This window comes from Solanum verrucosum, unplaced genomic scaffold, assembly GCF_900185275.1.
Source record: "Solanum verrucosum unplaced genomic scaffold, falcon-dt-bn FXZP01000151.1, whole genome shotgun sequence".
NCBI lineage: Eukaryota > Viridiplantae > Streptophyta > Magnoliopsida > Solanales > Solanaceae > Solanum > Solanum verrucosum.
Window position 1 is genome coordinate 773,325 of NW_026020202.1, and position 27,348 is coordinate 800,672.

Here is a 27,348-nt window from a genome sequence, read left to right on the forward strand (position 1 = left end):
TTACCAGAGGAATGGGTATACTTCTTCTTTTCAATTACTTGGGTCTTCCTTTGGGTGCTCAACATCAATCCACTGAAATCTGGACTGGGGTTATTGAAAAGTTTGAGAAGAGGTTGGCAACTTGGCAAATGCAATATCTCTCCTATGGTGGCAGAGTAACACTTATCAATAGTGTTCTAGACAACTTACCTACTTATTACATGGCCCTGCTCCCAATGCCAACTGAGGTTATAGAACAGATTGACAAGATAAGAAGGGACTTCCTCCGGAAAGGCAATAGGGAGAAACACAAATTTCTTCTCATCGAATGGGATAAGGTCACACAACCAAAGTGCCAAGGAAGTCTTGGCTTTAAGAACCCTGCAGTCCACAACAAAAGTATGATGATGAAGTAGGTTTGGAGATACAACTTGGAATACACAGGGCTCTGGAAAGAGGTTATCATAGCTAAGCATGGAAGGCTGAATCAATGGTGGACAGATATTACTACACTTCCTTACGGAGTGGGACTGTGGAAGAGTATTAGGATGTTGTGGGACACATTTGATCGGAACACTTACTTTGAATTGGGCAATGGTTTACTCCTAAAATTTTGGACAGACAAATGGCTTTGAAATAACACTCTTTGAAAGGATTTCCTAGATCTGTTTAGAATTGCTCAAGATCCCAATTATGTTATTGCTGCTAATAGAGAAGGGATCAATTGAGATCTGAGATTTAGAAGGAATATGCACGATTGGGAAGTGAATGATCCGGTAGACCTTTTTTCTAGACTACAACATTGTCACATTAATCTCCAGGCAGCTGATAAGCTCAGACGGGGACACCAGAAAGGAGTTTAAGCCGTCAAGGAAGGGTATCAACAGTTGTGCTCTATAAACACCGTGATAGATAACTGGCCCTGGAAACTCATTTGAAGGACCAAGCTATCACGTAAGGTAATTTTTTTTTACCCGGACAGCTCTATATGAGGCATGTCTCACCCAAGACAACATAAAGAAACGAAAAATCCTGTTTGGGGCTATATGTCCAAAAAAGAGGCTGAAGCCCCAGGCACCTTCTTCCTCATTGTGAGGTGGCCTCAGAATTATGGAGCATGTTTTTTGTCTCTCTGGCATCAATCGGAACACACTCCTCATGCATATGAGAGTTAGAGCCTATGGAAAGTTGACAAAGCCATCAATAAGATCTGGATTATGATATCTGCTTGTATTTTTTGGTGTATTTGTTAGAGAGGAACAATAGATGTTTTGATGGAGAGTCAACTGATTTAGGCATTTTGAAGACTAGGTGCATTGCGAATTTGTTTAGTTGGTCCAACTTGTATCCTGCTGTTAATGCAGAACTACTTCAGGATTTTACTAACTCATTAGTTTTGGCTTAGATAGTTTGTATAGTTAGCCAGAGATTTTTTTGTAAGCTCAAATGCCATATTTTGTAAATCTTGCATATTCTTGATGCTGTTATTAATACCACTTACCTTATCAAAAAAAAGAAGAGGAATTGGTTGATAGGGCTTGTTAAGAAATAGGGTTGGTGGATATTGCTAATTATGATGAAGTAACTTAAGGGTCGTTTGGTACGTAGGACAAGGATAAAAATTCTGGGATAAAATTTGGATTAACTTAACCCATGTTTGGTGTGAGGTATTAGCTAATCACGAGATTATTTTCTCTCCATTAGTACTACTATCCCATATGAAAGGTGGGGTAAAATAGTCCCTATGGGATATCCCTCCTTATCCCATTCGGCATACCAAACGACCCCTTAGAGATGGATTATGGCGTGTGTTGTTGAAACAGAGGGATAAAAATAGTAAAGTCTTCAACAAAATGACAAATGCCCACAAACGATACAATGACATTGGAAATTTTGGGTTGATGGTAATATCAAGGATGATCTTGAGGAGATAAAAAAAGACATACTGGATTTTTTTCGGAACTTATTTTGAAGGAGAAAGAAAGAGAAATTACGTGAAGAAAGAATGCGTGAAAACCCTAGAGGAGTAGTCAAACTAAACTGAGACTGAAATAAAAGGACGTGTTTTTTTTTTTTTTTTTTAACCTTTAATCGATCTTTTAAGACATAAAAGTTAAGCACCGCTTCTTGTGCTTCACCCCACTTCAGCCTTTGAAACGATCGCTTCTCTTCACCTTCATCACTTCTAGTCTGCGAAGTGTAAATGGCTCGCATCGCATCACTTCATCGCTTTAAGCAATGAAACTCTCGCTTTCCTGAACACCGTGCATCACACCATATTTATTGGAGGAAGAGGAGGGGTCCTTGGTGGTGATCTTCTTTTTGGCATATATGGTGGATTTATATATGTGAATAACTGAAGTCACTAACCAACAAAAGGACGTCAGTTTTGACTATTAATGTTGTGACTGTTGGGGTTTGTAGGCATTCCTTTGTTGAAGAAAGAAAAAGTAGTAAATAAAAGAGATCTACATCAATGCTTTTCTTGCTCCCTTTATTTTATGTATATTAATAGGTAATCAATTCTCTCGACAATTATTGAGTAAGAAATGCTTAACATAAATTATCTAGTACTAATACTTCTCGAAGAATATACACTGAGAATATGATAATCAACCTTCAGTTAAGTAGGTTTATGAGAATATGCTAACTTCCACATATCACATGGTATTTGAGAACTTATCAACTTAATAGGAAATGAATTACTTGTGTACTACATATTGTAAGAAAAGAGAAGGACAACTTGCAAAAAACTCTTGCAGAAACAGAAATAACGATTCATTTTTAAAAGGGTTATGGTTGTGATCATTATGAAACCACTTTACAAATTCATTTTAAGAAGTTGCGTTTTTTTTTTTTTTGCGAAAGAACACATCCATTTGGTTAGAGGCTATTTATGTGCATTTTTTTAATAAATAGGATATTATATTTTTAAGAAGGGTATTTAAGTAATTCAACTTTTAAGTTTATGGGTTCACACTTTTAAAGCAATAAATATAGAAGATGAGTGAATGGTATGAATATTTGTAGATGCTGTGTGTCTCATTCACCTCAGTTGTTCTTTATGGTTTTTTAATCTTTTATTGTTATTTTAAGCCGAGTGGTCTATCAAAAACAATCTCTCTATCTATATGGTAGGAGTAAGGTCTCATACACTCTACCCTCCCCAAACCCCACTTGTGGGATTACACTAGGTATGTTGTTATTGTTGTTGTTAAACCTTTGTTGTGTTGGAATAGAGGTTAGAGAAGCTTTCGTTCTGCTTTGGTTATTTTACTCCTTTGAAAGTAAGCTAACTGACTTTGACTATGTTTTTTTTTTTTGGTTTTTTATTTACTGATTTTCTACTGCAATATGCTTTTCAGGCATACATCTTCTGTCCCAAAAACCAAGTTGAAGAAGAAGGCGAAGAAAACAAAGTTCAAATCTTTGAAAAAAGGAGGTCTAGCTTCTGAACGTCAAGCTTTGAAGGAAGAGTCTTCGATAGAGTTAATGCCCATAGATGATGATAATCTATCCAGTGAGCCAGTTACGACGCCGGATTCTGCTCAAGAGAGAAAGCGTAAACTACCAAGATATGATGAGGATGTGAAAGGCGCCAAGAAGTCTAAAAAAATGAAGAAGTCCTCTGAGGTATCTTCTCTGGTAATACATTCAACATATCATGGAAAGAGGCAGGTTGAATCTAAAGAATTGAAACAGTATGATGTTGGCACGATGAACATTGAACTCAGACCAATAAGCAGAAGCAAGATGGGAGGGAAAATCTTAATCAGTCCAATGCCTGTTAAACGAGTCTTTTCTATTAAATCAGAAAGGCCAATTAGGAAAGGTAAAACATGGTCTAAAGATTATTTTCCATCAGCTGATTCATGGTTGCAACAAGAAGATGCTGTACTTTGTGCTTCTGTTCATGAGTATGGTCCTCACTGGAGCTTGGTGAGTGATATCTTGTATGGAATGACTGCTGGCGGTGCTTATAGAGGAAGATATCGTCACCCTCTTCATTGTTGTGAGAGGTTTAGGGAACTCATACAGAGATATGTGTTATCTGCTGCAGACAATGTAAATGATAGATCCAACAATACTGGTTCTATAAAAGGTCTTCTCAAAGTGACTGAGGTAAGCTAGAATCTATTTCATCACCCTTGCTTTTGGAGGAGATTATTAAATTTTTAAAAAGAAGGAAATAAACAATGACTCATCAAACAGTAGAACAAAAGGCTTAAGGAAACTAAGAAGAATTTCCAGTTCCTCCCTTTATTCTTGTTGTTGAGGGTAGGGACCTTGCAAAGAATGAAACCATAGGAGATAGAGTTACTGGGGTTGATAAATTATTTCGGATGGTAACTTTTAGGTCCCACTCGAAGTTGTGTTTAAGTTGAACACAATTGTTTAACTTTAAATTATCACTTCTCATATTTTTCCGTGCTTTCATGTTGCATTCTTGTGCTTATTTGGGGACACTGATATATGTGTTTAGAGATTAGGGGTGTCAAATGTGTGGGTTGGGCTAAAGACCCACTCAAAGTTTACTTGGTTAAAATCTTACCAAGTTTTAATTCTTTCTTTGTTTATTTTCTTGTAATTTGTTTAATCACCAAACACAACTAAGAGTACTTATTTTTTCTTCTTTATTATGGCTAAATATAACAACATCAAACAAAAATATATGTTTTATAAATATTTGACAAGATTTCTCATGGGTCAATATGAGCTATATACTTGGGTTAAATTAGCCCAAGTTTTAGATGAGTGGGGCATGTTTTCATGTGCTAATTATGTTACTTCTAATAGAGATGCATGATTGACAAATGGTCAAACGTTGCATGTAGAGTTACAAAAAAGAAGGCAAATTGTTTTGATCTAGTGAGAGAGAAGAACATTTTGTGTAGTGAGTGTTTCTTCCGCTCCACCCTGATTAGTCTTTGCTTGTTCCTAGTTGGAAGATGATATGATGCTCTTCTTCATGTTAGACAACCTTTTACTTGAACTTTGTTCCTATGGATTAAGAGACTCTTAATTTCTTTCTTGGAAGTCGTGCCAACACAAAGAAGTCTCTCATGAAAGGGCACTGGAAATTTAATCAAGATGATGTTGGTTATGGAAGGACAGTATCATAGCAAAATAGGGGAGAGTCAACCATTGGAGCACTAAAGCTATCAGAATACCTGATGGTATAGGATTATGGAAGAGCATAAACAATTTATGGGAAAATTTTTTGAACATCTACTTCCAGATTGGTGATGGGGTAAAAGCTCTGATTGACAAGTGATAGGGGATTCAACACTAAAGGAAGCATTCCAAATCTCTTCCTTGTTGTAGGAAATCCAAACTCTTTTAGTTCTCATATTTGAGAGTGCAGTTCACAGAATCTAAATCTTAAGACGAACTTGCAAGATTGAATAGTGGGTGAACTCATAGATTTGCTGAAATGTTGGGAGAGTGTACTGTAAACGTACAGTAGAGGGATAATGAAATGATGAACTCAAGAATGGTTTATACTGAGTTAAGGCAGGAAATGATGACATGTGCTCCGATCTAAGTTGCGCGGACTCTTCACGTTAATCAAACAATTTTGGGTACTTTGACCAAAATTGATAGAGAAATGGGAGACTAATACAATGATTTCAGATTCGAACTTAATAATGAACAGTAAAGAGATGCATATGTACTTTATAATAATTACAGATTTGAACTTGCTCTCAAAAGTTCGTCCATTCCTTTCCTTTCAAATAGTATTTTTACATCTCTGTTTTTCTATATTTGAATTATTTTTAATTGAATCCTCTACACCCGTATCTGAACCCCCTAATCTTAAAATTTAGATCATGAAGGATCCGACCTCTAGATTTGCACACGAATCCGAGCAACTTAGGCTTCAATAAAATGATGAGTGACTTGTGGCCACAGAAACTAGTATGGAAGACGAAATTGCCACCCAAAGTGAGCTGCTTCAGCTGGTTGGTTTTAGAGGGTGCTTGCCTCACCCAGAATAACTTAATTAGGACTTCTCAACTAGCTAACAGGTGTTTCATATGCCAATCAGACACGAAATCCATCAACCATTTATTTCTTCACTGCTCAATGGTTGCAGACATTTGGAACATGTTTCTCATTATCATTGGATCAGAGATGCCTATGTGAGTTTAAGAAAATTGACAAAATCATTAAAAAGATCTGGATTATGGTACCTGCTAGCATTTTTGGTATATTTGGCAGGAAACAACATATCTACCTCTTAAGGTAGGGGTAAGGTCTGCATACACTCTACCATCCCCAGACTCTATTTGTGGGATTACACTAGGTATGTTGTTGGATGGAAAGGAATCGAAATGTTTTGATGGGTTATCAACTTCAAACTGCTATCCAAAGGCTAGATGCTTAGTCAATCTTTTTAGCTGAGCTAAACTCGCCTTATAAATAACTCTGTTGCACTTTTGGATTTTGTCAGCTCCGGTTTTGTAGCACTAAAATTGTAAATAAGCTGACAAAACTTCTACTTCTGTAATATTTTGCAGCATCTTCTTGATGCTTCGTATGATATCCTATTTCATCAAAAGCACTCTTTTGGCAGAAGAACTTGTGATGGCTTTTAAGTCATTTTGCTTTTTGGCTCTCCATTTAGTCGATTTCTGTTCATTCCATTATGTTGTTTTTTTTAATTGAGTTTTTGTCAAGCATCTTTTATATATGTATGATAGTAAATCATTTGATATCTCACTTCCTCTGTACGCAGAAGCTATAGACCAAGATATATGTGTGGAAGTCTTGTATGCTTACTAGGATGATTTTAATCTTTGTATTTTTCAAATATGTCTTGATTTCTGCAGATGTGCTCTTAATTATAAAACTGGACTTAGCTTGACATCAAATTGGCAAATTGTAGTATTTGGGGATGGGGTGGTTTTGGGATAAAAGGTGAAAATTTTTCTTCAAGCTTCTATTTGATATTGAATGATGAATTGGTTGAGTGAAAGGGTCGGGAGTCTTCTGAAATTCGCCGCATCAACCTTTGTGTAGCTGGCCAAGCCAATCAGCTGCTGTAAATGAACTTCAAGAATTATGTTTTACCATAGCAGTGTAATAATTAGTCAAATTGCCCTCCCCCAGGAAAGAAAAGGGATGTTTATATTTGGCTAACTTTTCTGGTCTTCTTTTCAGGAAAATGTCCGACTGGTGTTGGATATTGCATCAGAGATTCCAGATCATGAGCCACTTGTTCAAACACATTTCTTTGCCCTTCTTTCCTCTGTGTGGAAAGTGCAGAAAAGTCTCACAAATACGTTCTCATCTTCCCAGAATGGATTCTTTCATTCTGGAAGTTTATTTTCACCAATTATGAACCGTGTTTCGACGAATTACTCAATGGGTCCACCGGTAAGGAGATTTTCTAATTCAAGTGTATGCACCAAGTTAGTAGCAGTTGCTCTTTCTGATCAGCAGAGTGCACAAAGTGATGAGAGAGTCCGCATCTGTGACCAGAGAGAAGAAGCTTCTTTTCCTTCTGAGCATTTGGATATTACACTGGAATTTGGGGCAGAGAAAGATGATAAGACAATTCCCTTGCTACATCCCGTAACTGTCAAAATACTTGGTCCTGAGTCTTCATTGTTTCCAAGAATGACAACAGCTGAGCATCATCATTTCAAGTCTTCCCAGATTATGGCTGAAAACCGATTCTGGTATGTAATGATGCAACTCTAGTTTGTTACATGCTTTCAGTTATGTGAAACCGAGTCAAATGGAAACTAAATTAAATGGTTTCAGTCTGTCAATGAAGTTAAACAGACCTCTTTCTTAGGTTTAATTATCTGAGATATCCCTTTCAGTTTCTAAAAGTATATGCAATCCCTTAATTTGTGTCATTATAATAACATTGTGCTATTAATTTTCTTCTATATTATATTAGTTAGAAATAAAAGAACTGGAAAAGATTCTAGGTCTTTCACATTCTCGTACTCTATTTTTGTCGGTGTTCTGAATTCTTCATCATTTAGAGACTGTCATTCACATTTTTCTTCTAAAAACCAACCAAGGCAGGAAGTTGTGCTGAAAGCAAATGTAACATTCAAATCTGTTGTTTCAAGCTCTTTTTATAGATATGCTCTTAAATACTTGAATTTGAAAAGATAAATTCAAACGGAGCTTTATCCTTGATATACTTTATCCTTTGTATACTGTATCTAATTTTGGAAGCACTGTTGAAGTTGGTAGTACTTTAAATTTAATGGGTGCACATCGATCCAGATTAATCAACTTAATTCATATTTATGTGGGTATTAGTGTTTACATGCTATTTTTATTTTTTTCAGGGCTGCATCAAGTAGTGAAGGTTGTTTGGATTGGGCTTCCCTTGCTTTTCCTATTGGGGATGCCAAGTCACGTACTCCGTTGAAATCACAATTTTTGGGGAAGCATAAGCCCTCTGATTCGGTGAAGGTATCGAAATCTAAGTCCAGAAAGATTTTAATGGAATCTAGTGATGTTGGTCATACCAAGGATCTATTGTTTCCGCCAATGCCATCTGTGTCTGATGATTCCTGTCCAACAGCTGATGTGGGATTTTCATTCCTTACAGAAAGTGGAAATGATTTCAAAGATAGGACCCTGTTAGACCTAAATCCGGTATTTAATGCGGGGAGTGAGGATGTACTCTGTCATGAATATGTTCCCGAATTTATATTGGGACTTGATGATTGGTCGGTGTTTCCAGAGTTCACAGATATCGGGTAGCTATCAAAATGTGAACTATAATATCACCTTGGAGTCTAAGGTGTCAATTTGCTCAAATATTGGAAGCAAGAAACGTTTCAGGCACCAAGGCTTGGAATCATGAGGGTGCTCTCGGAGGGGAGGGGGGGGGGGGGGGGGGGGCGTTCATAAGGAAAGGAAAAATCTCGTTTGTAAGATGCCGATGAAGAGACAATTGGTTTGCCGTGGCAGCAGTTTTCATGTGTGGACATTGACGGTCAGAGGTATTTGGTGGACGTGAAAGACGTAGAGATATGCTCTGCATATGAGATGTAAAAAGTTAGCAATTCATGTAAGTAGGCTGCTTAATTTTTCATTAGTGGGAAATCTGTGCTTGGAAATTTTGGAGGATGCAATCTAGTCAAATTCATTTGTGTAGGCACATTTCCCCCCTTAGATTTCGAAAAAAAATATGTAGTGGTTTAGTTATTGAAATGAAAAGTTATTTCTGCACTTTTATCTCTCTGGCCGATTAGGTAAATAGTCAAAGATGACACTGCTCTCGGTGCGTCGAACAACAAGACACCGTCCATTGAGTTGGGATTTTACCTGGACACTACAACAACGTTTCGGGAGGGTAGTGTATGTAGACTTTACTCTGGAGTTATAGAGACCTTTTTACTTGGGTATAAGAAAATACAAACCAAAAATAGCAATACTTTGTTAACAAAATGTATGCTATCTGGTAAAACATACAATTGGCATACAAATCACGCAATTATATTGTTGCATGTGTTTTGTATGTTGTCTGCATGTATCTTGTATCTCGTGTGTGCGCTGTATGTCCATTGCTCATTGAAGTTTATCGTTCTTCTTTGGAGTTTCAATTTGGAAATCCAACTAAAATCAACTCTAATTTTCACCAAACTACCTTAAAATTGATGTATAAACTCCAAATTATGCAACAATCAATCCAAAGAAATGACAATTTTGCTATACCTGAGTTTTGAATTCAAAGTTTTTATTTTAAATGATTGTCTATGGAGCTTTAAATGGAGTTCACTATTTTGAACACATGATCAGTCATAGGGTGGTGAGAAAGAGGGAAGACAGAAGAAATATTGTTATGAAATATACGCATCCTAAATAAATGTAATCAAGGCATAAAAATTGCTTATTTGTGTAAAATGCTCCTTGAGTTTACAGGACACCAAGTTAAAATCCGAGTTTACTGAAATTGTTAGAATGGTTCAAATTGTTTTTTTTCCTCCAGTTTTTTTTTGTTGATAATTTTCCAATTCCAACTTTTTGTATGACATGATTATGACCATAAGCTTAAAGAATATTTTGATACATTTTATATATCTTTAGTTTAAGATCATAAAATTCAAAAGCCGTTTTTGCCTTTTAAATTGCACGTCAAATCAAACAAACAGATTGAAACGTAAGAGTACCTTATAATCTATATCTATAACTATCTATCTTCTATACTACCTTAAAAGCATGAACTCCCAAACTTGAATGTTGAATTACTATAATACCCCCAATTAAAAATACTCAATTCATTTTATTTATTAATTTAATTATTTGTATTATATTAAAAATAGATACCTTTTCACATTAAAGGGTTGTGATGTTTTCAAAGAGTTGTGACTTTTCCAAAAGATTGCGACTTTTTTAATGGGTTGTGACATTTTCGATGAGTTGTGACTTTTCGAAGGGTTGTGATTTTTCCAAAGGGTTGTGACTTTTCCAAAGGGTTGTGTCTTTTTCAATGAGTTGTGACTTTTTCAAAGGGTTGTGACTTTTCCGATGAGCAATGATTTTTTCGAAAGGTTGTAACTTTTCTGATAAGGCACAATTAACACCTATTCATACTACTATTTGTTATCTATAAATAGAGGAGTTTCCTCTCATTTTTAAACTACGATTTTTCTAAGTTTTGTACTCTTCTTCTTCTTAAAAATTCTCAAGGGTTATTTGCAACAGTTGATTAAGTTCAAAATTCAACGAAATTTGAGGTATCACATAAGAAAGAGTTGGTGAACAAATTATAGCAAATCATTCAACAATTCACACTTGTATTTTTTCTTACGATTTCCATGAGTTAACAATGACGAAAAGTTGTGGGGAAGACAATAATAATAAACAAATATGAAAAAAGCCACATAATTTGGGTAAAATATTTCTTCTTTGTTTTTTTCCATTTTTTCTTCTCTTACCCTCACGAAGGAGTTTCTTTCTAATTTTGCTAAAACAGCGGGTATCAACATAGTCTATTGAGTTTGGATGTTAAATCCACTATTTCAAAAATAGATTTTTACTTTTACTTATAATATGACAATATTTTCATGATAATAATTATTTTTAATAGATATGTAAGTAAAAATGAACGGATCAAGTAAAGTTTATGTGGCAAGAGATTTCAAATCAAATGGAACACTATAGTGAATATAACATGAACATATATTTTCGTCTTCCTCCTTCGTTGGTTATGTATTGTTCATATATTTTTTTCCTTATTTATATTTATATTGACTGTGGAATTTTTTTAGTATGAATTTCCTCTTATTTTGTGTTCATTTTAATTTGAGAAAATGTTATGTCACAAGATACACTCTTTGCTAGCTATATAAAAATAGATAAGAAAATAGTGATTGATCATAAAATAATCTTAAATCAAATTAAAGATTCTATAAATAATACTGAATTTTATTCATCTATTAACTTTTATTATTGAAAAAGGTTAATACTTTATATCATGATACATCTCCTGTAAGATACTATATTCTTTCATTAGACAACAACTATATGATATGTATGCGGCATAAACAAGGAGAAGATTACAATTCTAAAAAGATAAGGTAGAAACTTAAAAAAAATAAAAAAAATCACCAAAGGTGATGTTGTTCATAAATTATAATTAAATTATGCTACTGATATATATATATACTACCTTAAAAGCATGAACTCCCTAACATAAATGTTAAATGTGCGGGAATTGCACGAATAGTTGAAGCAGAAATTCAACAAGCACAAATTCCAGACGAATATGAAATTCGTTTTGGAAAAACACAAGAAATAGGAAATACTAGTAACCCTAGACTTTCAATTGAATATGGAAGAAATTCAATCAGTATTTAATTAATTATCCGCAACCCTGTTTAAAATTTAACAGCAGATATATATATATATATATACTACCTTAAAAGCATGAACTCCCTAACATAAATGTTAAATTACTATAATATCCTCAGCTTAAAACACCCAATTTATTATATATTCTATATTTAATATTATATTTATATACACTATATTATATTAAAAGCAGACACCTTTTCACATTGATGGGTAGTGACTTTTCTGAAAAATTGTGACTTTTACGATGAGTTATGACATTTCTGAAAAGTTATGATTTTTCTGAAGGGTTATGACTTATCTGAAAAGACACGATAAACATCTTTTCATACTATCATTTGTTGTCTATAAATAGAGGGGATTTCTCACACTTTTAAACTACAAATTTTGTAAGTTTTCTATTCTTCTACTTATAACAAGGAAGATTGTGAGAGTTGTTTGATTATATTACAATATTTTTTTGTAGGTAAATTATATGGATCAATAAAAATTGATGCAACAGGGAGAATGAAATAACTCAGCTTCAAACGAGAAGAGTATCGTGATAATTAATATGCATTCATTTTCATAGCCATAAAATATACTTTTGCAACAACTCTTACTTGACAAGATGTTTAATGATTTTCAGTTGCACAAACTACAACTTGGTGTTCAAAATCTAAAGAGTCTCAAACTATTGGAGAAAAAGTATTTCATCAAAAACTTGTTTGAAGAATCCAAACTACATTTAATAAGTACTCTTTCGTTTTCAATTTATTTGTTGTACTTTTATTTTTATTCAGTTTAATATAGAATGTTCTTTTTTCTTGGGGGTGAGGACGCATCTTTAAGACTACAAAGTTAAAAGACATTTTTATATATTCTACATATGATCCTTAAATTAAAAGTCTTCTTTATTTTTTAAAATTTCATATCAAATTAAAATTAGACCAATCTATATCTATCTTTTTTTTATCTATCTATACTACATTAAAAGAATAAACTAATAACTTAAATGTTAAATTATTATAATACCCCCAATTTAAAACACCAAATGTAGTATATCTTCTATATTTTATATTGTATTATATTTATTTATGTGTATTATATTATATTATATTAAAGGCAGACAACTTTTCACATTGAAGGTTTGTGACATTTTCGAAGAGTTATAACCTTTCTGATGAGTTGTGACCTTTTTGAAGGGTTGTGACTTTTCTATAGGGTTGCGACTTTTCCGAAGAGTTGTGACTTTTCTAAAGGGTTTCAACTTCGAAGAGTTGTGACTTTTCCGAAGGGTTGCGACTTTTCCGAAGAGGTATGACTTTTCCGATGAGTTTTGACCTTTCTGAAGGGTTGTGACTTTTCTAAAGAGTTATGACTTCTTTTTGATAAGACACCATAAGCAGTTTTTCATACACTACCCTTTGTTGGCTATACAATGAGGGGCTTCATCAAATTTTTAAACTACATTTAAAAAAAATATAATAATTATTATTATTCTTCTTAAAACACTCAATTTAGTATATCTTCTATATTTCTATGATAAGAAACAATATTCACATACTAATACTACACATTTTTAACTATAAATGAAGGAGTTTTCTCACATTTTTAAACTACGGTTTTTTATGTTTTCTATTCTTCTCTTCTTAAAACCTCAAGTTTGATTTACAAACGTTGACAATCTCAAAGTTCAGTAAAATTAGAACACTCCATAATATGAATGTTAAATTAATCTAATACTCCAGCTAAAACATCCACTTTAATATATCTTCTATATTTTATATTAATATTTATATTATATTATATTATATTATATTAAAAGTAAAAACACCTACAAAACAATAATAACAAAGTAATGCACTATGGGGAAGGGAGTAGAAAGTTTATTTAAGAGGTGTAACTAAGAGATTTTAAGAGTGACTAATTTTTTATTTAGCAATATTCATATTACTTTTAAAAGTAGTGTGGTACATGATTTGATTTTCACGTGCAACACACGTGCGTAAAAACTAGTATATATATATATATATATCAGTATTTGGTCAAGCTAAATATTTGGCATACACTCAAACCTCTATTTAACCATCATTCGTTATAACAACAAAGTACCTTTTTTTGTTGTTGTAAAATTACCTCTCTATGATAGTCTTACTTAAGTATTAATTGAGTAATAATATTTTATAAAAGATAGATTGCGTATAAAGATAAAATATTAAAATATTTATGGTAATCCTTATTAGTGTCATGCACCTACTACATTTCAAGTATGAATATTTAAGAGAAAAATTGTACTTAAATGGTGTCCATCATTTATGTTCATAACCTCAAGAGGAAAGACTATTGGTGACATTTTTTGTATTGATATTTTTTTTAAATTTGTTGGTTAGATTTGCATACAAAATTGAGTGAAGTGAAAATACTGCTAAAGAAATGTCACTTTCTCCCCACATAATTTAAACTTTGAATGTATTTTGAAATGTTTCAATGGTATCTGGTTATTTTGATCTCAAAATACAAGTAACTCTATGACAATTTGTATTAATTATTTAAAAGCACTTGTTATGTTATTTGAATTATAATTATTTACTAAAAAACTTTAATTTAGTAATATTAATTCTATTTTACAGCATTGTATACTATATATACAATATACACGTGCAACACACGTGCCGTGAAACTAGTAATCTTAAAAGGGTCGTTTGGTTTGAATACAAGTTATGTTGAGATAAGTTATGCTGAGATAAATTATACTGGGATAAGTTATGCTGAGATCAGTTATGTCAGGATTCATTTTTATTGCTTGTTTGGTTTGTCATATCCAAACTTACATTCAGTGCATAATTTCTAGGAATAAGTTGTATGTTTACAAAAATACCCTCCACCTTTTTTAAAAAACATTTTCTTTGCAACCTTTAGTTATTCATTTTTAAAAATAAAATTTTCATCTTATTTAACTTAAATATTTTTGTGTATGCATTTTCATGATTGTGCCGTGTGTTTTTAAGATTAAACTTTCATATTATTTAACTTAAAATTAAAACCTCCATCTTATTTAGCTTAAAAGTTAAACTTCCATCTCATTTAGCTTAAAAATAAAACTTTCATAATAACTTCCGTCTTATTTAGCTTAAAAATAAAACTTTCATAATATTTAGTTTAAAAATAAAACTTACATCTTATTTAGTTAAAAATAAAACTTTAATTTTAAGTTTATTAAAGTAAACAAAATTTTATTGTTAAATTATCTAAACTTTAATTGATATATATAATATAATTTTTAAAAGAGTAATAAACTATTCAATTAAAAATATGTAATTTAGTAGTGAAGTGAACATTTTAAGAGGAATCAAATTATAAATAAACATAAGAATTAGGAAAATAAATTTAACTTATCATATATTTATAAATAAAATTGTATTTATAAATGTAATTTTCTAATAGAAAAATATATTATCATAAAAACAACGAATAAGTATTCTTGTGAATGTTTTATAAATGTTGTTAAAAATTATGTTAATATACATGAATGTAAAAGGAGTGTATAAAAGAGAGTTTAAGGGGAGTATTTTTGTTATTTTACATACTTAATCCAAGGAAAAGTTATCCGAGGATTACTATTCCACCCGCAGGAGGGATAACTTATTCCAGGACTAATTCAGGACTAATTGTTAATCCTGTGATAAGTTATTCATTCTTAAAAATAAATTTTCATCTTATTTAACTTAAATATTTTTGTGTATGCATTGTCATGATTGTGTCGGTGTGTTTTTAAAATTAAATTTTCATATTATTTAACTTAAAAATAAAAATTTCATCTTATTTAGCTGAAAAATACAATTTCCATCTTATTTAGCTTTAAAATAAAACTTTCATCATATTTAGTTTTAAAATAAAATTTCCATCTTATTTAGTTTAAAAATAAAACTTTCATTTTAAGTTTATTAAAGTAATTTTTTTTAATTATTAAAGTTATCTACCTTTTAATTGATATATATAATATAATTTTTAAAAGGAGTAATAAACTATTCAATCAAAAATATGTAATTTAATAGTGGAGTGAACATTTTAAGAGGAAACAATATATTAATAAACATAAGAATTTGGCAAATAGATTTAACTTATAATATATTCATTAATAAAATTGTATTTATAAATTTAATTTTCCAATAGAAAAATATATTATCATTAAAAAGAGATTAAGTAAGATTGTGAATGTTTTATAAATGTTGTTAAGAATTATGTTAATATATATGAATGTAAAAGTAGTGTATAGAAGAGAGTTTAAGGGAGGTATATTTGTTATTTATATATTTAATCCCAAGATAAGTTATCTAGGGATTACTATTCCACCCGCAGGGAGGGATAACTTATCCCAGGACTAATTGTTAATCTTGGGATAAGTTATCTGATGAGTGGTAGATTTGCACTCATTTGAGGTCTATTTAGCTCTATAATTAGTGTCCTCAATGCCTATTTTTGTCCTATTATGATAAAATATTGATGATTTGCAGTTATGAAGGCAAATGGACAAGGCAATGATTGATGTTTGAAAGAAAGAAAAAAAAATACAAAAAGATGTGCAAACTATACATTGTTGATAACCTAACAAGAAAGGTGGATCGCCAATTGAGCACGACCTCACCCAAAATAACAGTGCATAGCACTTGTGGCTATCGAATCTGGTCGGCGGAATCCAATTTAGAAGGTGATGCGCTGAATGAGAAAGGCGGCCTAGATGAACATTCGCCAAAATGACAATGTGAAAAGAAAAGAGTGACTGTTCGGAAGGCGAACCAAAGTGGTACTCGGCAATTCGCCGAACGTAAAAGGCTGACTCAATCGAGTTCGTCAACTGAGGATCAAAAACCTGAAGCCAAAGCATGAAAAGGTGAGCTGAGGAGCAAGAGGCGATTTGCCAAATGAGCTCGACTAATGTTGCCGATTTAGTCGCGTATTGGATTTTGGGCTTAATTTTGAGAAATTATAAATTGCCCAAAGGAGAGAGAAATTAAGGAGGGAATTAGAGTGTGTGTGAAGGAATTAGTTCTGAAATAGAGTTTAGAGAGAGAGAGAACACTTTACTTTTGTGAAGAACACTTTCTAGCTTTTGAGATTTTACAACTTTGTTCTTGAAATTGACAAATTGAAGTTGAATCCAAAGTGAGTTTACTTGTAATTGTTTAATTTCATGTTACCCATGACTTCTTTCATGAAAGGTATATTTTCTTTTCTTTTTGTGATGGGTGGCTAAAACCCCAAGATCTAGGGGTGCAACTATGGGGTCGGGTGTTGATTTAATGTAGTGGGTATTGTGCTATGCTCTATTTTATTGTTGTTCATACAAGAATTTGGTCTAATTATCATGGGATTAATTTATGGTTTAAGGTTGCACACTTAATTCCTACTCTCGATCTCAGGTCGATGCTTGAAAGTGATTGATCGAAGTGGATAATTTATCCGATACTAGCAATTTAGGTTTTATGTATGTAGCCTGCTTGAAAATAGAGGGTATATCTATTATCCATATTATTGAAAGAGATAATAGAGTAAGGTATTAAGTTATTTAGATTGACATTTAGATGAGACTGAAAGGAGATTCTATGCATAGATGCTTTCAAACCGAAAGATGATTAGCGTCAATGAAGATGACTTAGACTATTCATGAATGTTCATCACTATAGAGCAACACAATCACCTCGATGTGACTTCGATTTCCAATCTGTGCACCCCTAGATTGCTTGTTAACTCTTGAATTCTTTGATATTTTAGTATAAGTGCGATAATTGATAACCAAAGTTTTTTTATTAAATTGGTGGAATTATCCACCCACTTGTTCTTACTATTACAAATGAGCGATCTTAAAATCTAAACTTCTTGATAGGAATTCTCCACAATATATCATTTTCTATGGGATTCGACCCCACTCTTTATTGGATATTTTTATTGACTATGACCGTTGTCCCTTTAATTTGTTTTACGGAGGACATTTGAGCATTATAAGAAATGGTGTTGCTGCCAAGGGATGGTGGTTGAGAAATCTAATTGGGAATTAGATTTTAATTTTGTTTAGTTGTAGTAGATTATTGTTTTGTGTTGTTGTTGGCTAATTTGCAGGTCTTATACAATGAGTGACCATGGTAGTGATAACGTTAGTCAGTATGGTCAAAATGACAACATGAGTGATTTGAATGATAAGCACATGGATGTTATTTAAACCAAGGGAGCAATTTGAATACCACACACAACTGGGAGGGCTGTGTTTCACATAACCAGAACAATGATACAATTGCTCCAGATAAAAGGAAATTTTAGGGGCCTAGTTCACGAGGATTCCCATGAACACCTTAGGAATTTCATGGAGGTATGTGGACCTTTTGTGTTCAAGAATATCTATCAAGAGTTCATAAGGTTGAGGTTATTCCAGTTCTCTTTAACAAGTGAAGCTACAAGATGGTTGACAGAATTGTCAAATGATTCTATTACTTTGTGCAAAGACTTAAATAATGTCTTCTTGGAGAGATTCTTTCCACCCTAGAAGATCATTAAACTTTGAACCCAGATCCAAAATTTCAAGCCTATTGGAGGTGAACCTCTACATCAGACATGACTGAGGTTCAAGAAACTACTCTTGCAATGTTCAATGCATGGCATTCCAGATGATTTGTTGTTGCAATACTTTTATTGCAGCCTTGATTCACTCAATAAAGGTGTGACTCATCAGTAAGTCCAAGGTTTATTAATGAGATAGATGTATGATTTGGTTGGTTTGTTTCTTGATGATACGCCAAAAGTTAACCAAGCATGTCATACTAGAGAAGACCAAGTGTCTGCTCTACAACTGGGTATGAGCAAAGAAAAAATTGAGAAGGACCATGAACGAGATGAAAACATGGCCAGAATGATGACCCAACTAGATTTGTTGTCTAAACATGTCATAGGAGGTGGACTTAAGTTGGTAAATGCGGTTGGAATGTCACGATCCGACCCTACACCCTGGACGTGGCTAGCACTCGAGAACTATTGTTGGTCTCCAAGTGAACCCTCATCTTGGATGACTACAAGAGGAAGACTAACTCAAGCATATATAAGCATCAACTTGAAAGAAATGTTTAAAATCAGTTTACTGAATCTCAAAACTTCGTTAAATATACTGAGTAAGAAACATAAGTTTTAATTAAAATATTTAAAATCATAAGACTCTCCAAAACTGTCTATCTATGAGCCTCTACTATACAAAAATGATTATCGGGACAAGACCCATGACTACTCAAAATGCTACTAATACTAACAACTCATAAGACTAAAGTCCTCCGGAAGTAAGGGGACCTCACTCGAAAGCGGATGAGCAGATGAAGTGATCTCAACATACTCTTGTTGAGGATCCTATGAACTTGTATCTGCATCATTAAAAGATGCAGGTCAAATGATATTAGTACATTGAATGTACGAGTATGTAATATCACTGAATAACAAATAACTGAAAGAAAGGACTGTAATAGATAACAATGTACTCAAACTGAATGTACAGAAATAAAGGAGTTAAATCATTTAAAACTTTACAAAAAACTTTCTCATCTCTGAACTAAACATAATAAGTGATATATAAAAATACACTTTAACTCTATAGGGAGATTTTCTAACCGACAACCATCACTATGAGCTACGTGATGATACAACATCTCGCCCACGCTGCCAGAACTGTCATATACCTTGCTGGGGTATAAAACATCCTCAACTAAGTGGATCTACTAAGCTATGCTTAAAAAGCAATAAAGAATCATCTAAAAAATATGACCTTTTACCCATGTTGGCATACATGGTTTATGAGGACTTTGAGTAGTTGTTTGAACTCGTCCCCACATCGGTGCTTAATACTACTTCCAATAATAATATATACTTATGCTCATATATTTAAAAACATAAATCTTCCTCTGGTTTGAGATAATTGCTCAAACTACACTCTCAATAGAGGTAACTGCTCTTGAAATATCTTTTGAACTCATAACTCATTTAGAAATTTCAGTTTCTCTTTTATCAATGTAAAATTTGATACCTCTGGGAATACATTGCCCCTTTATACTCTTACTCAATTCATACTTTAAAACTCTTTCTCAAAAACATATCAAAATCATATTTTAATATGATCATTGATACTCCGAAAGCCATACTGCATAAACATTGATGGTATATCTAGATACCATTATGCTCATACATTGATGGCATACTCGATTGCCATACTAATCATGTTTTAGAACCTCTTTTCTCAAAACTTGTCTTTACTTTCTCAAAACTCAGTTTAAGAACTCAAGTGTTGACTTTAAAAAGCTTTTCAAAATTTATACTCAAATCATAGGTTCATGTGGAATTATGGACATGAACGACTCAACTCAGGGATCTTAATAGCAATAAGGAAACTCAACACTCAGAACTCAAGACTCAAGAACTCAAAGACTCAAGAACTCAGAACTCGAGACTCAACGATACTACTCATCTCAAGAATACTCAATTCATATGGTTCATGTTGAAATATAGACAAGAACGAATCAACTCAAGAATCTTAATGCATAACATATAGAAATTCAATAATTAGGAATAAAATTTCAAAAGACTCAAGAACTCGAAATCAATTCATGTCACGACCCAGGGTACCCCCTAGGAAGTAACAAGGCACATAGAACCCTGAAAGGTTCCATGTAAGACACTTAGCATATCATAACATAAGCATATAACAATAAAGAGTAAAAACACATTTCAAGTCTTAAATTTTCATAAACGAAAGCGGAAGTCTAGACTTGTCTCAATATAGCCATCTATTACAATACTTTGAATGAAATAGGGCCTAGCTCATACAACATGTCCGAAAGTGAAATACAATAAAGGAAACTACATCATGAGAAAAAATCCATCCTCGAACCATGAGGACTCACCAACAAAGCTCGGAAGGTAGCAAGGTCCAAGCACTAGTCACTATAATGATCACCTCAAGAACCAGACCCTACACTTGGGAAAATGTAGGAAAAGTAGGGGTTAGCACAAAAATGTACTAAGTATGGTAGCCATGCATAAATACATTTAAAACATGTGAAAAGGGACATTTCATTTGAAAGCAAGCCATTTTCCAAGTTTGAACATCTTATAAGACAATAGAAGTCATAAGTCATAATCATGGACAACATAAGTCAATATCATCTTTAAAACCTTTGAACTCATAATCAAAGTCTCTTCAGTAACCATAGTTCCTTATTCATGTACTTATTGTGGGAGAATACCCTTAACCGACATAGAGACCATGTGAGCTAAAACATGATCACCCGGTGTCTCCCACACCAAAAAGGGGTGTTCTACTTGCCTAAGGTAGAACCATGAACTCTTAGCTTAGGTGGATCCACTATCTAAATGACCTATGGGGTTACATATGTTATACGGAGATCGCTTCTAGAAACCCGACCTCTACTAACGGGAGAGCTTCCATCTCATTGTCAATATCCACTCAGTGCTAAGCATAATTCCCATAGAATACTTTATTAAGTCTTACTTAACTCATGTCTCATGGAAGAAGGTCCTTGACAATCAATCCAAGTTAGTTCCTAAGGATACCTCTTATTCATCTATTCAATTAGGTGAGAATAGTCTTTCAACCTAAGAATCCTTTCTATGTGAGAAAACCTTTCACATCATGGTTGTAAGTATTTCATGAGAATGACCTTTCAACAACACAACAACACAATCAACATTGAAACTTTACTCTCAAAGAACCTTCATAGCATTTACATAAGTTTCACAAGATCATGCATAAACTCACAGTTTGCCCTTCCAAGGTTCAAAGCCATCATCAATCACCAAAACTAGAATTTAAGCATTAGATAGGGATTTCATCATAATTTCATGTAATTCTATCAAATCATACATTAGATCATAAAAACACCTCTTTCTCAATCAACAACCCAACCTATGAGATCATAATTTAGAGAAATATGGGGATTTGCATGGGTTCATATGGGAAGTATCATAAAAGCATTGCATATCATCAATTCATGCATGTATATACATAATTAAATCATAAAATTCATTAGATCAAAGAACCCATGGTGAATGAAGAAAATCCTAGCATATTGGGAAAATCAACCATTTGAAATTGAAGATTTGGAGAGGGCTCCATGGGTGAAAGCTACCCATGGATGAAAACCACCATACCTCAATCACAAAGCCCTAAGAATTTGATGTAAAGCTCCTTGCTTCCTGAACCCTAGCCTTCAACTTCTGCTTTGAAGTTCTAGAGAGAGAATATTTGGAGAGGAGATGAACTTTGGGAGTTATTTAGGTGTTTTGAAATTATGACTTATTTTAGGCGAACTTGAATTAAAAATGACTTATTTAGTGACCCTAAACTTACCCAAAATGACTTCACTTTGATTGGACTTAAATCGGAATTTCTCAAAACACCCCTCACTTTAAGTGACCTGTCCAGGTGCCACGAGGGGCTCAATGAGCCGTGGTCATGACCACGAGTTGTGGTCCCCTTCGTGGTCTTGGGGAAGTGGCTAGGAAACATGTGCCTTTAGCCCACAAGCCCAAGGCAACTTCACGAGGGGCTCCACGAGCCGTGGTCCCTCTCGGGGGCCTTGAGGCAGTGACTCTCAATTTTCTTTCCACCTTCAAAGACCCAACTCTCCTTCACAAGACTTCCCATGAGCCATGGTCTTCACCAAGATCCGTGAAGTGGCTCGTGAAGAGGAGCTTGTTTTGGGCAGATTTTGGGAAGCTCACTGCCTAGTCCACCACAGGCCATACCACATGTCGTGATCCCTACCACGAGTCGTGGTCCCTACCACGAATCGTGGTCCCTACCACGAATCGTGGTCCCTACCACGAGTCGTGGTGGTGGTCGTGGTCGCTAGGGCAGTGTCTAGGGGAGAGTGGACTCCCTTAGTCCTCTCCATTGGCCCTTGCCCACCTTCTTAACTCTAACCCTCACGTTTAGCTCTAGTTTAGCCTACTGGTTTTCCGGGTGTTACAATCTCCCCCTTGGTCTTATTCATCCTCGAATGACGATCTAGACACCTTACGGAAGTGAAGACTCAAGACTAGCAGCCCATCATGCATGAAATATCAAAATAATGCACAATTCAAAGGAGGAAACATCAACTCCATCTCAAACATAATTAGTGCATCACAAGGAAGTGGGAACTACATCTAACAACCCATTATGCATGAAAACTCAACATTTCTCATATCCATAGGAGGAAATACCTTCTCCAAGCTTTAAAGCATGCTAAAAAAAATCTCATGAAACCATTAGGCCATTTTCTCAAGAAAAGCATATACATATAAAGCATGTTCATCAATTCATCTTATGAAATCAAATAGACAACTCATCCTAAATGCACAACAACATGAGGAACATCAATCATGAGAACTCATTTTCTTACTAAACATGAATTTCTCAAGAACATGCATAATCACAAGGAAATCATGGAAACACTAAATCACACATGACTCCTAACAAGAAAACTCAAGAGGAACTCGTTACCTCAAGCTTGGCTAGGAGAGGTAGGAAAAATATGAGGATATCAAGACTTTATATCGGCCTCGGCCTCCTAAGTGGCACCCTCAACTAAGTGATTCCTCCACAATACCTTCATAGAGGCAACTTCCTTGTTTCTCAACCTCTTGACTTGCCCATCTAAGATTTCAATCGGTACCTCTTCATAAGCATGATTCTCCTTAATCTCTAAACCCTCTAAGGGAACTATGGTTGATGGATCCCCTATACATTTCTTCAACATTGAGACATGGAACACCGAATGCACCAACACTAGCTCATTTGGCAAATCTAACTCATATGCAACCTCGCCAACATGCCTCAAAATCTCATAAGAACCCATAAACTGAGGAGTAAGTATCCCATTCTTCCCAAACCTTATAACACCCTTCATGGGTGAGATTTTCAAATAAACCTAATCATGGACATCAAATTCGAGATCTCTCCTTCTAACATCGGCATAAGACTTTTACTGACTTTGGGCCATCCTTAACCTCTCTCTAATGACCCGAATCTTCACAATGGCCTCATGCACCGATTCCGGACCTAGGAGGGCAACTTCTCCCACTTCAAACCATCCTATAAGAGACGTACATTTTTTACCATAGAGAGCCTCAAAGGGAGCCATGTCGATACTTGAATAATAACTGTTATTATAAGCAAACTCAACTAACGGCATATGGTCAACCCAATTGCCCTTAAAATCTATCACTCATGCCCTCATCATGTCCTCTAATGTCTAAATGGTGCGTTCCGCTTGACCATCCATTTGAGGGTGAAAAGTAGTGCTAAGCTTCATGTTGGTTCCTAGACCATTTTGGAAAGACTTCCAAAACTGTGAAGTAAATTGGGGACCGCGATCCGAAATTATAGACAAGGGTACTCCATGTAACCTCACTATCTCTTTAACATACAACTTAGCATACTCTTCCACCGAGTAGGACACCTTGATGGGAATGAAATGAGCAGACTTACTCATCTGGTCTACTATTACCCATATCGAGTCACGTTGTTGCCGAGTACGTGGTAAGCCTACGATAAAATCCATGTTCACATCTTCCCACTTCCAAGTAAGAATAGCAATATCTTGTGACAAGCCTCCCGACCTCTGGTGCTCAACCTTAACTTGTTGACAATTAGGGCATTTGGCCACAAATTCCGCGATGTCCTTTTTCACCCCATTCCACCAATAGAGTTCCCGTAGGTCACAGAACATCTTGGTGGCTCCCGCGTGAATAGAATACCGAGAACTATGGGCTTCTTCTAGAATTTTCTCCCTAAAACCGTCAATATTTGGAACACATTAGTTATTTCAAATTTCACATTTGAATAAGAAAGGGAATCATCGATTTCCAAGAGAGCTTTTAAGCTAAAGCTTTGAGTAATTATCTCAAACAAAAGAAAGAAGTTTTGATTTTACATCATATGAGAAAAGTATATGATAGTTCTGGCAGCAAATTGCGAGATGGAAATTTTGTTAAGTTAGAATAAGTTGAGTTTTGGCCAACTTCAAACGACTATAACTCCTAGCTCAGGATGAGTTAGGTGTATTTCCAGATATGGTTGGAAAGCTCTTGGGATAACCTTTCCAAGTTCGTATGAGTGAGTTATGCCCTTTGGAAGTTGGGCTGTTTGAATAAGGAAAGTCTAATCTAAATTTTGGAAGGGTAGTTTAGTCTTTTCCTTATCTAATTATTCTAATTCATTTTTAGGAGTTTAATTGGGGTAAAGTCAGATTTTAGTCAGTTTAGAAAAGTGAATTTCATGCTAGGGCTTGGAGAAGAGGAGGAAAAAGGAGAAAGGAAAAGAACGTTCAAGATTCGTCGATTTCTTGGAATTTTGCGTGTGGATTTTGTCAAGGGGTGATCCCTACGAGGTATGTGAGATCACATAGCATTGTCTTAGTTCACCCACGCGCCAACCATGATTCAATTCAGCCAAATTAAGTCTTTGCAAGTTTAGAAATTGGGTTCTTGATGAACATTGTTGAAAGTTTCATTTGAATTTCTTGTGGGTTGTGTTGTTGGAGTTTCTTGCATGCGATTTGATTCATGTTTCCGGGTGTAATTTTGGTTTGAATCTATCATATATTGAGGGTATAAATGATTCTAAGTGTTTGGGGAAGGAACCATTGAAGTTTGGAGGGTTTAGAGATGAAAAATGGAGAAGAAAAATTGTCAAACACCTGGGGAAAAGGGTGGGGCGTCACGCCAGCCAACTCTCCCCAAAAGGGTCTCTGAATCTTCACCCTTGGGGCGCCGCGCCAGCCAGCGCCCCCCAGACCAGTCCCTGAATGTTGAGGGCTGGCACCCCGCGCCTCTCAGAGTGCCAGCGACGCCAGTTCTCCCCATTCGTCCCCCATATTTTCGTACTTGTTCCTTAGCAATGTGCATATGTTTCTTAGTTGATTCCAACACTCTTAGGTACATCTAAAAATCATGAAATAATCCATAAAAATGAGATCATGAACCTTAAATCCATAATTCAATTCAAGGAAAGTTGGGATAAAAGTCAAGAGAAGTTAAGAGTCAAGTCTAGAAGTTAAGAAGCAAGTCAAGAGAAGTTTATAAGGTTTTTCTAAAGTCTTTCACAAACGTTTTAATCTTTTTTTAAGGCTCAAGTTTCAAGTTAAGCAAAGAGTAAAGAGTTGAGTTCATTTCTCAAAAAGCTATAAGGAAACTAAGTATTCCCAAGAGTTTTAAATGATTTCACATTTGAATAAGAAAGGGAATCATCGATTTCCAAGAGAGCTTTTAAGCTAAAGCTTTGAGTAATTATCTCAAACAAAAGAAAGAAGTTTTGATTTTACATCATATGAGCAAAGTATGTGATAGTTCTGGCAGCGTGGACAAGACGTTGTATCACTACTTAGGCTCATAGTGGTGGTTGTCGGTTAGAGAATCTCCCACAGAAACTACATTACTTTATTATATGAGTAAAGTTGAATTCGTTATTGCATTTTCTTTAATGGGAGAAACAAGCATGAAAATGGACAATGGGGAACACAAAAGATTCAAGTCGAAAAGAAGCAAGGAAGAAAAAGATTTCAAGGCAAGGCCATATCCTCTCCGCGTTGCGGAGAGAGAGTGTCAAATTAATTCACGAGAGTCAAATTTAGGCAGAACACTCTGTGGAGTTCCTGCGTCGCAGAGAAGAGCAATTGCGTTCGAATGGAAGTTTGAACACACTCCGCGTCGCGCCCTGATGTCCCAGTATTGGCCGTTTCAACTTTTAGTATAAATAGGCTAATACTTTATTTTATTAATCATTTATTTTTCTGGGTTTTGAAGAACGACGACTTGGGAGAACATTTTCATCATTTTTAGGGTTCTTTCCTAAATTCTTTTACTTTCGATCTTTCTATGATACTTAAACATTGTTTGATCAAATCTTTGATTATGAGTATCTAAATACCCTAGTTCTAGGGTTGTGGTTACATGATTATTGTAATCTATTGATTTTTCATTGGGTGAATATCAATTATCATATGAATCTTTCTTATGTTCATATTTTTCGTATTTTGTGATTGATCACCATTGAAATAAATACATTGTCCGAATTGAACTTGGGAGATGAATAAAATGATAGAACGTGGGGCATAAGGAGCATGATTAACTCTTAATAATTAGGGTTAATTTGTATCAAGGATAGGGATATACCTAGAAACTATGCTTGGTCACTATACAAGAAGAAATCATAATGCTCGGTGCTTGATCCAGCCTATCCCCGCTCAACGATGTAGTTAGGTTGTCATTTATCGTAGGCGATTAGAGGTCGGGAGACCATGATCATACATTTAACCCTGTGATTCATTGATTCGATAGTTGATAAATGCCCATTTAAATGATATTAATTGCATGGTAATCTTGATAAAAGCTGCAGCCTGGACCTTACCTAATCATTATTTGTTAAACCCTTGAAATTGAATTGTGTTTGTTACATTTTTGTTTAACTTTTAGAATTATAAAATAAATCACTTTTGAAATATTGATAACACTTGTGCTTAGTTG

At 34.4% G+C, this 27,348-nt stretch overlaps 2 protein-coding genes across 2 annotated transcripts in view; one reads left to right on the forward strand and one right to left on the reverse strand.

Annotated features, from left to right (window-relative positions):
- Positions 1-8,842, forward strand: part of LOC125830088 (protein PHOTOPERIOD-INDEPENDENT EARLY FLOWERING 1) — a 47,528-nt gene extending 38,686 nt beyond the window's left edge. The window contains exons 20-22 of the mRNA XM_049509309.1: positions 3,345-4,101; positions 7,144-7,664; positions 8,295-8,842. Coding sequence (XP_049365266.1) covers positions 3,345-4,101; positions 7,144-7,664; positions 8,295-8,715 — 1,699 coding nt within the window. The 3' untranslated portion in view covers positions 8,716-8,842. The remainder of the gene's footprint in view (positions 1-3,344; positions 4,102-7,143; positions 7,665-8,294) is intronic.
- A 14,313-nt stretch (positions 8,843-23,155) lies between these two features.
- LOC125830089 (uncharacterized) lies at positions 23,156-24,554 on the reverse strand. The gene is made up of 4 exons (XM_049509310.1): positions 24,232-24,554; positions 23,847-23,985; positions 23,433-23,753; positions 23,156-23,173 (listed from the first exon to the last, which is right to left on the reverse strand). Exons 1-4 carry the CDS (start codon positions 24,552-24,554, stop codon positions 23,156-23,158), a joined length of 801 nt encoding a protein of 266 aa, XP_049365267.1.
- Between the last annotated feature and the right edge of the window lie 2,794 nt (positions 24,555-27,348).

Excerpts from the sequence above, each read along its gene's own strand:
- LOC125830089 (XM_049509310.1), bottom strand. The coding sequence starts at position 24,554 with ATGTTCTGTGACCTACGGGAACTCTATTGGTGGAATGGGGTGAAAAAG. Across the intron at positions 23,986-24,231 it reads TATGTTAAAGAGATAGTGAG|TTATTATTCAAGTATCGACA; the intron begins GTTACATGGAGT and ends TTATAATAACAG. Across the intron at positions 23,754-23,846 it reads AGGCCATTGTGAAGATTCGG|GTTTATTTGAAAATCTCACC; the intron begins GTCATTAGAGAG and ends GTCCATGATTAG.